Source organism: Mizuhopecten yessoensis, unplaced genomic scaffold (assembly GCF_002113885.1).
Source record: "Mizuhopecten yessoensis strain PY_sf001 unplaced genomic scaffold, ASM211388v2 scaffold5141, whole genome shotgun sequence".
NCBI lineage: Eukaryota > Metazoa > Mollusca > Bivalvia > Pectinida > Pectinidae > Mizuhopecten > Mizuhopecten yessoensis.
Window position 1 is genome coordinate 725,410 of NW_018405900.1, and position 14,310 is coordinate 739,719.

Sequence of the window (14,310 nt, forward strand, 5' to 3'; positions counted from 1 at the left end):
AAAACAGGCTCAGGGTAACCTAATATCCCCGTTGGTTACCGAGGTGGACCCTTAGTAACGTACCGTCCTGGTTGTCCAATGAGAGAGGCTCCAGTTTCTCTACCTCCATCAGCAGGACCTCCTTAGACTCCCCCTGTGGTTCCTCTGTTTGCGCCTTCGCTGAATGGTACTGATCATAATTTACGAAAGTGGCAGAAGGCACCTGAGTTCGAGGTCGACCAGATTTACTGGCTGAAATAGGACCAGGAAGTAACAGGTAGGATTACAAGTACAGAGATAGGATAGTAGGACTGTATTTAGGGACTTCACCTCACATAGATCTCTATAACAACAGTACTAGTGTACCACCAAATGTCATTTCTTTTGGCTGTCCTTATTGAAGGTTTTTGATAATAGTCTTTATCAATCAATATAAATCAGAACGAATATAAGGTATTGCCAGAAACACAGCCATGAGAATCATCAAGGAGTTAGTTCCTACTGGCCACAATACCATCGCCACTTGTCAAGTTTGTGATGAACTACAGTAGGAGAGCAATACAAATCAGTAATTTATATCAACAAAACTATCACACCAGCTATGGTTCTAAACATTAAAGAATGTATATGCTTGCATAATAAATTAGATTTGCAAAGAGAAAAAATGCAAATATAAGAAATGTCTATAGATATGACCTTGACTTTTGGAATAAGCATCAAAACAGATATATCTGAATGTTTTAAATGTTTTTGTGTACAAAATAACCGCAACAGATAAAGTGTGATAAAAAATGTTTAAAAAATTAACATAACCTGATGGTGAGTCTTAGACCAGTAGGCCAAACTTGTCTTATCTGGTGACAGATCAAACATTCACTGTCAGAGAATAGTCCGACAATAGGTGTTCAGCAATCGTAAGACAAGTTTCACAAAGAGTTATTTATCACAAAAAAAAACAGGTTGATCAATGATTTTTGAGGTTTAGTTAAGATATCATAGACAGATAGTATTGAACTGAACTGATCCATTGTCCATACTTGCCAAGTATTTGAAGCTGGACTTGATTTTTCACCCACATTATATTTTTTAAAGATTTAAAATCATCAGAAATCTGTTCATCCTGCTTTTTTCACAAATAAAAATAAACAATTGTACAAACAACAGGCACTGATATTACAGGTACTCTGTGTACTTTATAGATATTGCCCTGTGGTTTAGTTGACTGAGTTAATTTCTGAAGTAAGGTACTTTTAATTGGCTTCAGTTAACTGTGTTACATTGTGACCAGGTACGATACATTAACTATGTTAGCATTACGTAGAAATTGTGTTGTTACATATATCATTAGTTTAAAGCAAGCAAAATTTGAAGAAACTTAAAAACAAAATACCTGGAATACTTATAAGAAAGTCTTTATAGTGCATTTCTTATTGAAGTTCTCAGACTCCTTATGTGAAAGCTAAAGGCTCCAATGTTAACCCCTAACTTATAGTAACTACACGCTACATCTGAGAGTGGTATCTATGGAAATGAGGCTTATACTGTGAGATCACTAGCTATATAATACAAAAATCATTATTATTATGATTAATCTCATCTCAGAACTTTATATCTGAATCAGCACAATATTATAGAATCAAACGAGCCTGCTCAGGATTATATTCCTTTAGTACATGTATGTTGTAATTTTCAATATCTTCACTTGTAGCTCATATGAAATATATCTTTGCTTACAAAATCTCTGAAATAAGTTAATGTGGCACCTCAATACAGACATTATTATATTACACATAAACTAGTAAGCCATTATTTATCAAATTGATGTAGATAATAAAACAAGGAAAACCACTCAATTACAAAAAGTACAGAGAGAAAAAATATGAATTAAGTTTTAGATAAAAAAAACCATTTCTATACAAATACTTTTACCGTTCATAAATAACTTCTTTTCATTTATATAAATTAAAATGTGTATGTTGACCATTTGTCTAGTTCGAGACCATGCAGCTAGAGTAATTTTGACTAATCAGATACTACTGTATGTCTAACATTAAATTGACCAATCAGGTACTGGATCTGTAGCAGAATTGACCAATAAGGTCACAGGTCTGTAGTAGACCAATCAGGTCCAGGGAGTCTGTGTGACAGTATGTCTTACCATCACAAACAGTTATGGGAGGTTTGGATGTGTGCTGATCGTCAAAGGGATTGGGGTGCATCCGAATGACATTATTACCTGATCTGTTCTCCTGCAAGTATACAAAACCAGAGGCATATATAAGTAAGGTGTACGCATACGGATTCACAAAATTTACAACATAAAAGACACGGAAAACATTGCAAATTATCACTTATATTTCAAACATTATCATTATATTGGGGTACAGTTCATTTTCTAGACCAATGAATTTCAAAAAACCTACACAATCTATTATCTAACATATATTTTAATAACCCTACAAAACCCAATATCTCAGTTCAGTGAATTACAACAACCCTATACAATCTATTATCTAACATAATTTCAATAACCCTACAAAACCCAATATCTCAGTTCAGTGAATTACAATAACCCTATACAATCTATTATCTAACATAAATTTCAATAATTTTTGTAATGTCAGGTTTGCACCTATATTCTACACAAACACATTTGTTTGCAAATGTATATAAACACGTACAAAATGGAGTACATAATTCCCCGATCGGACGTGAAAAGCAGCTATGGGGTCACCTGCCCGACCACCGGGGTTTTCTCCGGGTACTTAGGTTTCCTCCCACAATACCACCCCCACGCGCTAACATCCGGGCCAACAAGAGTGATTAATATAAGTTGAAATAACTTGTTTCATAATTGTTGTAAAATAAATAAAGTTTATGTATCTAGTACATAATTGCAAAACAATCAATTTTCAGTACTTCAAAGCAGTCAAGTAAAAACTTTAACAAATTCTGCGAAATTATTTTGAATTAAGTGAATTCTGCGAAGCTGTTCTGTTAAGATGAAGGGAAACACTGCATCAGTTATTATCATGCTGTTTCAGACTGGGCACATTCTCCCTTAAATGTAGAAAATGAAGCAACCAAAAACAGTTTTCTGGGATGAGTGTATACATCTTGTCATGCCCTGCCAGCAGCTATACAGTAACAGGGTGAAGGACAATATCAGGGGAGACATGATTGAACTTTTTAAAATGATGACAGGGAAATAGGATCCTGAAGTGTCCACGTTTATGTCACCAAAGAAGAACAATACTGTTACAAGGGGTCATGAGTATAAACTATTCAAGAATAGAACATGCCTAAACATGAGAAAGAATTCATTTTGTCACGGAACTTTTGACATCTGGAACAGCCTGTCACCAGAGATGATGTTATTAAGAACTATCAAATCTTTTGAGTCTTGCCTAGACCATCACTGGAGAAAACAAACGATACTCTAAAATTATAGAGAACCAATTTTATTATCCACCCAAAGTTAGTATATATGAACTGAATGTACTTTCTGATAATTATTTATCAAATTAATGCTGTAAACACTAATTACTCCAATTTGGAATTTATGTATAATTTACTTTTTCACCTCAACAATTAATGATTAATGTTTTTCAAATGCCCATGCTCTTGTCAGAATTTGTTTAAACCATATTGAGCTGACAGCAGAGGATTTTCTGTAAGTCCTACAGTCAGAATAAAATCTGTGTATCTGTGTATAAAAGCCTATACACATTTCTAAGTTATGACCACTGATGAGTCCTTAGGAACCCTTTCACCACTATGTAACTTTAGTAGACTCTACCATGCATTGAGCTGTATGAGTCTATTATGGTCTACAGTGGTGAAAGGGTTAAAGGCTGGCAGGATGCTAGGACAATGAAACATACAAATGTTGTGTCTTGTCATGCCCAGTAGCTATATATGGTTGTAGGATGGTGATCTCAACTGTTTCAATTTTATGACTCAGTTACTAAGTTCCCAAGGGCAGGTCCAGACCCCTGAGAACATCTCAGGTAGCATGAATGTATTCATCTCTTCATGCCAAGTAATTGTATATATGGATATTCTTGACTGTCTCCACATAACAACTCAGGGCCCACTTGTATAAAACATCTCAACTCTTGAGATTTCCTCAAGTCTAAGATTTCCCATAGACAATATATTGCTTGAGATTTTCCTTAACTTTGAGATGTTTTATACAAGTGGGCCCAGGGACTTAACTGCCAGGGGCAAGGTCTTCATGTTCACAGTTACATTGATCTACTCACTTTAAATTTGATATTTCTACCTACTGTTAATCTGATACATGTATCTTGCTCGTCATGCAGATCGACCTTGATGATTTTCATCTAAACACCATGCACATTTGACTGCAGTATATTTGTTTTTATTGACTCTATATCTGATTTTAGAATCACTAAACCAGTTCTAGCGCTATTCTACAGTATCAATACAGGGTTTCATCTAAGGGTCATGCAAACCTAGATAATTTAATCATGGATCTTCTTGTACTCCTGTTCATACTAAATTCAGGAAAAATTCTCAGGGGAGACAAATCACTAGAAAATTAACAATTATAAACATTTCTGTATCAATTTAATTAAATAACATAATAAACAAAAATAAAATTGTTAAATCTTAACTCCAACGCAAGTCAAACAAATAAACACAGTCTAGATCTACATAAAGATTTACCAGGATGTGCAAGACTAGCCTGCTGGGAAAGTTCTGGGCTGGCGTCACACTAAATAGCCATACCAACCACCACACAGTGTTCTACACTACACATCCAGGATAAGCACCTCTATCTGTGTAATCTAAATTAGCTCTCAGTCCAAATCTCAAGGACATACATACGCTCATCACAAAAATGTAACACAAGTCTAGATTAGGCAAAGTCTGTAGAACACAAACAAAAATGCTGACAATGTCGAAAAGGAAACAACACAAACATTATTAGCAACAAAAACACAAATTAACAAATTACTGGAGTATGACTTTTGCCTAGCGTGGATGTTACAATACGGTTATGAATCTGACATTAATTAATTTCTTTTTTCCCTGTATAACAATTATGCAAGCATAAGCCAGAGTTAATCAATTTTCAGAATGTTTTTAAACATTTAGCTTTTTCAGGTAAAGAGAACTCAGGTTATATTTCAAGATAGATTTTAAATTATAAAATGATTAAAGACATACCAACAGCTGTTGTAATTTAATCAATTTTTCCAAAAACTATAAATCTAAATTTTTGATCAAATCTTGATAGAAACATATTGTACTTTATATAAATCTAGGAATATCTTGAACAATCCAAGCTTATGTTCAGCTATTGCTTTTCCATTAAAATGTTTACAGTGTCATTCCCTCTATTTTTCTGAACTTTTTGAAACATGTACCAGGTATTTATTCCATCTGTTTCAAGCTCCTTTTCAGTTTAAAGGTTTATTAGTTAGGATGAAGAGTAGTGATGTGCTGACATCCAGAGTCATTCCCCTTTGTATAAGTTACATGTAATCTACCTTTCTAGTTTCTAAAGAAAATTGTGATTGAGGAATAGCATGAGATAGGGTGCAGGACAGATTTATTGTTCAGGAGTTCCTTATTCTCAAAAGTAATGAGAAATTAATTGATCGTTTTACAAGGATTAAGTACACTGCCTTTAGAATTTATTATATTAAGATGTAACTATCAGTCAATTTTTGCAAATCAAAAACAATACCCATATGGTAATGGTAATTAATTAGAACCTGAAACATACTAAAAACCAGTACAAAAGATAAGGAAAATAGGACACTTGCCAAGTTCCCATATTTCATTCATATTGAGTTAGTCATGGAACAGACCAGCATAAGCTGTGGCATTTTACACTTTTTTAAAATAAAAGTCAATGTAAATTCAGTTTTAGACATTTGAGATTTTGCCACATCTTTTTCCACATAAAAAATTGATACACTGGCAAGTATGAAACAGAAATTGAGTTTGTAAGAGAAAACTAATAATGTCTGCATGATCATGATAGTATGAATAACTAACATAAACCGTTAAACAAACTTCACTTATCAACATCTGAAATGGATTTCAAAACAAAGACATCATCACACTAAATAAAACAGCAAAATATTGACATAGAACTCCAATGAGAAAGCATACGTAGAGTTATCTAATAGATCATTAAACACATTTCTGTTCTGGTATATCCCCCACTTATAGTGAGTGGTATCGGATTCAATAGGTATCGGATTAAGATGAAAGTTTAAAAAAAAAACATTACTTGTAGGGAACATGACTGACATTAATGTACAGAAAAGACTACACAACACCAAACCAGATCACTAGATTAACATTCACAGGTGTCACTAGTTTAACAGTCACAGGAGTCACTTAGTTTAACATTCACAGGAGTCACTAGTTTAACATTCACAGGAGTCCCTAGTTTAACATTAACAGGAGTCGCTAGTTTAACATTCACAGGAGTCGCTTGTTTAACATTCACAGGAGTCACTTAAGTTTAACATTCACAGGAGTCGCTAGTTTACCATTCACAAGAGTCACTAGTTTAACATTCACAGGAGTCGCCAGTTTAACATTCACAAGAGTCACTAGTTTAACATTCACAGGAGTCAATAGTTTAACATTCACAGGAGTCGCTAGTTTGACATTCACAAGAGTCACTAGTTTAACATTCACAGGAGTCGCTTGTTTAACATTCACAGGAGTCACTAGTTTAACAGTCACAGGAGTCCCTAGTTTAACATTCACAGGAGTCACTAGTTTCACATTCACAGGAGTCACTAGTTTAACATTCACAGAAGTCGCTAGTTTAACATTCACAGGAGTCACTAATTTAACATTCGCAGGAGTCACTAGTTTAACATTCACAGGATTCACTAGTTTAACATTCACAGGAGTCCTTAGTTTAACAGTCACAGGAGTCACTAGTTTAACATTCACAGGATTCGCTAGTTTAACATTCACAGGAGTCACTAGATTAACATTCACATGAGTCGCTAGTTTAACATTCACAGGAGTCGCTTGTTTAACATTCACAGGAGTCACTAGTTTAACAGTCACAGGAGTCGCTAGTTTAACATTCACAGGAGTCCCTAGTTTAACATTAACAGGAGTCGCTAGTTTAACATTCACAGGAGTCACTTAGTTTAACAGTCACAGGAGTCACTAGTTTAAAATTCACAGGAGTCACTAGTTTAACAGTCACAGGAGTCCCTAGTTTAACATTCACAGGAGTCACTTAGTTTAACATTCACAGGAGTCACTAGTTTCACATTCACAGGAGTCACTAGTTTAACATTCACAGAAGTCGCTAGTTTAACATTCACAGGAGTCACTTAGTTTAACATTCACAGGTGTCACTAGTTTAACATTCACAGGAGTCACTTAGTTTAACATTCACAGGAGTCACTAGATTAACATTCACCTGAGTCGCTAGTTTAACATTCACAGGAGGCCTTAGTTTAACATTCACAGGAGTCGCTAGTTTCACATTCACAAGAGTCACTAGTTTAACATTGACAGGAGTCGCTAGTTTAACATTCACAGGAGTCCTTAGTTTAACATTCCCAGTAGTCACTAGTTTAACATTCACAGGAGTCGCTTGTTTAACATTCACAGGAGTCACTAGTTTAACATTCACAAGAGTCAATAGTTTAACATTCACAGGAGTCGCTAGTTTACCATTCACAAGAGTCACTAGTTTAACATTCACAGGAGTCTCTAGTTTAACATTCACAGGAGTCGCTAGTTTCACATTCACAAGAGTCACTAGTTTAACATTGACAGGAGTCGCTAGTTTAACATTCACAGGAGTCGCTTGTTTAACATTCACAGGAGTCACTAGTTTAACATTCACAAGAGTCAATAGTTTAACATTCACAGGAGTCGCTAGTTTACCATTCACAAGAGTCACTAGTTTAACATTCACAGGAGTCGCTAGTTTCACATTCACAAGAGTCACTAGTTTAACATTGACAGGAGTCGCTAGTTTAACATTCACAGGAGTCCCTAGTTTAACATTCACAGGAGTCACTAGTTTAACATTCACAAGAGTCACTAGGTTAACATTCACAGGAGTCGCTAGTTTAACATGCACAGGAGTCACTAATTTAACATTCGCAGGAGTCACTAGTTTAACATTCACAGGAGTCTCTAGTTTAACATTCACAGGAGTCGCTAGTTTGACATTCACAAGAGTCACTAGTTTAACATTCACAGGAGTCGCTAGTTTCACATTCACAAGAGTCACTAGTTTAACATTGACAGGAGTCGCTAGTTTAACATTCACAGGAGTCCCTAGTTTAACATTAACAGGAGTCGCTAGTTTAACATTAACAGGAGTCACTAGTTTAACATTCACAGGAGTCACTAGTTGAACATTCACAGGAGTCCTTAGTTTAACATTAACAGGAGTCGCTAGTTTAACATTAACAGGAGACGCTAGTTTAACATTCACAGGAGTCCTTAGTTTAACATTCCCAGTAGTCACTAGTTTAACATTCACAGGAGTCGCCAGTTTAACATTCACAGGAGTCGCTAGTTTAACATTAACAGGAGTCGCTAGTTTAACATTCACAGGAGTCGCTAGTTTAACATTCACAGGAGTCACTAGTTTGACATTCACAGGAGTCACTAGTTTAACATTCACAAGAGTCACTAGTTTAACATTCACAGGAGTCGCTAGTTTAACATTCACAGGAGTCACTAGTTTAACATTCACAGGAGTCACTAGTTTAACATTCACAGGAGTCGCTAGTTTAACATTCACAAGAGTCACTCGTTTAACATTCACAGGAGTCGCTAGTTTAACATTCACAAGAGTCACTCGTTTAACATTCACAGGAGTCGCTAGTTTAACAGTCACAGGAGTCGCTAGTTTAACATTCACAAGAGTCACTAGTTTAACATTCACAGGAGTCCCTAGTTTAACATTCTCAGGAGTCGCTAGTTTAACATTCACAGGAGTCGCTAGTTTAACATACACAAGAGTCACTAGTTTAACATTCACAGGAGTCCTTAGTTTAACATTCACAGGAGTCACTAGTTTAACAGTCACAGGTGCACTAGTTTAACATTCACAGGAGTCGCTAGTTTAACATTCTCAGGAGTCACTAGTTTAACAGTCACAGGAGTCGCTAGTTTAACATTCACAAGAGTCACTAGTTTAACATTCACAGGAGTCGCTAGTTTAACAGTCACAGGAGTCGCTAGTTTAACATTCACAGGAATCACTAGTTTAACATTCACAGGTGTCACTAGGTTAACATTCACAGGAGTCGCTAGTTTAACATACACAAGAGTCACTAGTTTAACATTCACAGGAGTCGCTAGTTTAACATTCACAGGAGACGCTAGGTTAACATTCACAGGAGTCACTTAGTTTAAAATTCACAGGTGTCACTAGTTTAACATTCACAGAAGTAGCTAGTTTAACATTAACAGGAGTCGCTAGTTTAACATTCACATGAGTCACTTAGTTTAACATTCACAGGTGTCACTAGTTTAACATTCACAGGAGTCACTAGTTTAACATTCACATGAGTCGCTAGTTTAACATTCACAGGAGTCGCTAGTTTAACAGTCACAGGAGTCGCTAGTTTAACATTCACAAGAGTCACTAGTTTAACATTCACAGGAGTCACTTAGTTTAAAATTCACAGGTGTCACTAGTTTAACATTCACAGAACTCGCTAGTTTAACATTAACAGGAGTCGCTAGTTTAACATTCACATGAGTCACTTAGTTTAACATTCACAGGTGTCACTAGTTTAACATTCACAGAAGTCGCTAGTTTAACATTATCAGGAGTCGCTAGTTTAACATTCACAGGAATCACTAGTTTAACATTCACAGGTGTCACTAGGTTAACATTCACAGGAGTCGCTAGTTTAACATTCACAGAAGTCGCTAGTTTAACATTAACAGGAGTCGCTAGTTTAACATTCACAGGAGTCATTGTGCAGCATGTTAAGTCTATCAAAAGGAAAACTACTTAACATTGAAGCAATTAAATCAAATAATACAAAAAAAACAAAGGTAAGCTAGTGACAAATGCCCCTGAGAAACGGGGTAGCATCAGGCTAGGTTACGACAGATAGCTAACTCCACACTAGAGTGTTTGTACCTGTTTGCGGCTCTGTTGCAGAATATCCTGCTGTCGCTGCTGGGCCGCAGAAACCTCAAGGATGTGTCGCTGGAGGGGCTGACGGTTGATGGGCGAGATGCTGGCCTGGTGTGTGATCTGTGACCGCACCAGGTCGTCTATGTTAGATTCTGTTAGAACACAACCACAGATTATTACTAATGTGTAGAAATAAAAGTGTAAACAATGGCAGTTACAAAACCTTGGCCTTTTATAAACCATTCTTTTACATAAACATGTAATTAATTCAATGGCATAATTTATATATCTATACATAATCACACAGGATAATACATATATCATGCCTTGATTCATCTTACCAATTTCTCTGTAGGCTAATAGAAAGACTGGAAAATAACATTGACTAAAGTGATTTATTCATTCCACTTATGTATCATGTCACACAGCTTTGGTTTATTCAACCTCACATTCGCTCAGGAACAAAGAGAAGAAATTAAGACAATAAAGAAACAGAGGCAGAGATTTTCCAGTTAAACAGTAATAATAGAACAGTATTGAATACTATGCATGAAATATGTTGTATTCAGATTTCTATGATGAAATACAGAACTAATTTTTAAGAAAAGGTCAGAGTAAATTATTCTTATGCTTAGGATTCACTTTGACATTGAGCTGTTCTAGGATTACTTTGACCTTGAGATGTTCTAGGATTCACTTTGACCTTGAGATGTTCTAGGATTCACTTTGACCTTGAACTATTCTAGGATTCACTTTGATCTTGAGCTGTTCTAGGATACACTTTGACTTCGAGCTGTTCTAGGATTCAATTTGACCTTGAGCTGTTCTTGGATTCACTTTGACCTTGAGCTGTCCTAGGATTCACTTTGACCTTGAGCTGTTCTAGGATTTACTTTGACCCAGACAGGGATGTAGATTAGACAGGGGCTGGTTTAGACAGGTTATACTTTAAAGTAGGTCAAGGTCATTTATGAAACCAAAGCCAATTTGTGATCTTGAAAGTGGGTCAGTCATTTATTGCAACAAAATTAATAACCATCTGGATAACAAGCTGCATGACAAAAAAAATCATTCTCAGCTCAAAATTAATAGAAGAAATTATTAATTAAAAAAGAAAAAGAAAAAAAAAGACATTGAATGTACATTGATCAAGGCCATGCACCTAATAGTCCAAAAAATCATTACTCTTTCAACCTTTATGGATCTCGTGAAGAAGCTGTTGTCTTATGTTATCCCTATGATACACATGGCAATGCACAAAGACAAGAGGCAATAAGTCGTAGGAGCCTTTCACTCAGATGACCTAAAACTACAAGTTGATTTAATTTTATAGCAAAACAAAATGTGGACCTACACAACAGAGCTAGCACAGGTACCTCCACACCAAATGTCTATAAGCTAACTAGGTTAAAGAGAACGTTCACTCCCCCACAGGTAATCTAACAATTGTGCTTCAAGGAACAGTTTACACTGATGAAAAGTTCATGCGGGAAAATTGCTTAGGATGTTAAAACTTGGTGAGTGCAAAATATATTCCTAAACAAGAGGCCCGGGAGCCTGTAGTCACCTGAATGGTATGTGCATATGGTTTAGCCCTACCATCACATGAATACATAGTAGACGAGGAATGATTCAGGGATTATTTAAAGGTGACGGATGATAACGACACATGGCGATAGCTAAAAGGCAATGTCAATAGGTCACAAAAGTGACAAAAGTGACCTAAGAAGCACCGAAGTATATTTCAATATCCTATATAAAGAGGAGCACCAAACTATATTTCAATGTCCTATATAAAGTGCATTCTGGTTAAGAACTTTGTATTTGAAATACCATCCTTTCTACAACAACTGTAGTCTATGTCTTCAAACTATCATTGACCTAAAAATCAACAATTAAATCTGTTTGAAATGATTGTTGACCTCCTTTTTGTTCTTTCGATAGAAATGTGATTGATTAGCCTTGATATATCTCTATCCAGTATATATTTCATATTTTATGTGCTTTTATTTTACATGGTCAGGAGTTATCTCCCATGTTTTACAATGATCTGAGTGACCTTGTGTATTAAAGAGGTGGTGTTGAGTGTAGAAAGGGTGGTGTTTAGCTGTTAGATACTACAGACATTTAGAGCCTGATACTATAAGGTGCACGCCCCGTATACCCATAGTGTATTATATAGAGGTGGCAATCTTACGACGTCCTCGTGTACGCTGCATGTGTTCCTTCCACACCTTAACCAAAGTACTTCCTACAACTAAACATTCATAACAACAGTCATACACAACATACAAGTACAGACGATATAAACACATAATAAACTACAACTGTAGCTACAGGCTACCTAAAACACCCCACCATCACATAAAATAAACTAAAACAACCCATTATCACATAGAATAATCATAAATGGAATACAACTTCAAAAGACTAGTTAATATATGGAATATATTGCAGTTGCATACAAATTTAAGGTACTTATCCTGTGTACCAAGTTTCAAAATATTGGCAAAAAAATGAAGTAGAAGTACTTTGGTCAAAATATTTAAATATACACCAGAAAAGGGGCATAACTCCGCAAATTTCAAAATGCAGTAGGGTTATCTGCTAAATATATCTTTAAGTTGTGCAGCTCTGATTGGCTAAAACCCAATTCCCTGGTTGCTGATCTTTTTCAGAAACAAGAGGACAATTGCCATGTACCTCCCTAAAAATGTGCTTACAATGTAGAGTGTATCTATACCCCCTCAGGAATACTACCTGGGAGATAAAAAAAAAAAAAAAAAAAAAACCCAGAAAATCTTAGTACATATAATGTTGCTTTCAGCCTGGTAATATGAAACAGAGTAATGCTGAATACAGAAAACTGTACAATTGTTTTAAAACAAAATCAAACAATCTATCAAACTTTATTTCAAGACTTGTTTTCACCCTCAGGGTAGATCCAGTTATCATGATTATATTCCTAATGACTTGTCAAAACAAAAGGGGTCATTAGGGCCAAGCTATAACCAAAGCCTATAATACAAAGTTATTGCTATATACTACCTACTATAAAGTTTGGACAAAATCAGTTCAGAAATAAAGTCGCAAAGTTCATCACACTTGATTGGGATGTGACAGACAAGGGTAACAGTACATGACCCAATACAATGGCAGGAGCATAAAAACTGTGAAACAACAAACCAAGGTTAGGACAAAGGATAAAGTCTACATGTGAAGTAGTGTGAGGAAGCTACATATACATATCACGCGTGAGGCCCCTTAAAGGTTCCCGATAACACAGAAAAAGGTGAGAGGCCCCTATATATAGGGTAACCAACAGTGTGAAACAGTGAAGGCTTCAATTTCCTGAGGGTACATCTAGGTTACTCCTTCAGACATCCCCGTGTGCATCTCTAGGGGATACCTATTAGGTCACCTGGATGGTACCCTGAGATTTTCCCTGGATTTTTTCCTGGGAGATTCCAAGTTACTCCGGGGGTAAGGAGAACACACAGGTTGTGGGTGGGTGAGAGAGCTATACACACAGCTAAATATACCTTCTGGCATTCCCAACAACTTAGATAGGATATCATCACTACATTTTTCGTGGAAGGGTTTGATGGATTTATGGTGACCTCTGACCCCTTGCTGTAGTGGTTCTGTATCTGATGTAATATGATAAAACAGCATCAGTATCTATATTACATATATATAGGATCTTACACGAGTTTCCATTTCATTGCAGATTTTTAAGTTTAAGATTTTTTCAATTTAGTGAGCCTGGGGCGGGCTAAAACGAAAAATTCATGATGAGTTTCATAAATTTCATATGAAATGAAAACAATTGTAAGATCATTTTTATCAAATAATCAAGATTTGTGGCATTTATTCGTGTAAAACGACAATCTTCAGGCAACCTTAAAATGTAACAAGAGGCCCATGGGCCTAAACGGTCACCTGAGTCTACAGTATTTATTTTTGTTGTTGAAATATGTACCAATTTGAGTAAAAAATAGAATAATGTTAACTTAACTTTGTCAGGACCATCAGCTGATCATTCCTAGACCAATTTTAAGTGAGATCGGCCTATTAGAACTTAGTAGCAAAATAGCGGCCATGGCAGCCAAATTGTATTTCTGATTGACCCGAAAAATAACAACACTTTGTCAGGACCATGATTCAATCATTCCTACAAAGTTTCAGTTCAATCGGCC

At 35.9% G+C, this 14,310-nt stretch overlaps 1 protein-coding gene across 29 annotated transcripts in view; it reads right to left on the reverse strand.

The window, feature by feature from the left end:
- LOC110450250 (cytosolic carboxypeptidase 2-like) overlaps positions 1-14,310 on the reverse strand; it is a 143,559-nt gene that overhangs the window by 22,345 nt on the left and 106,904 nt on the right. For 25 of the 29 annotated variants that reach the window (XM_021497671.1, XM_021497677.1, XM_021497663.1 and 22 more), the window contains 4 exons: positions 12,309-12,368; positions 10,115-10,263; positions 2,138-2,228; positions 64-231 (listed from right to left, as the gene is read on the reverse strand). In XM_021497671.1, coding sequence (XP_021353346.1) covers positions 64-231; positions 2,138-2,228; positions 10,115-10,263; positions 12,309-12,368 — 468 coding nt within the window. The remainder of the gene's footprint in view (positions 1-63; positions 232-2,137; positions 2,229-10,114; positions 10,264-12,308; positions 12,369-14,310) is intronic. The other 4 variants (XM_021497686.1, XM_021497670.1, XM_021497688.1 and 1 more) reach the window with 2 other exon arrangements.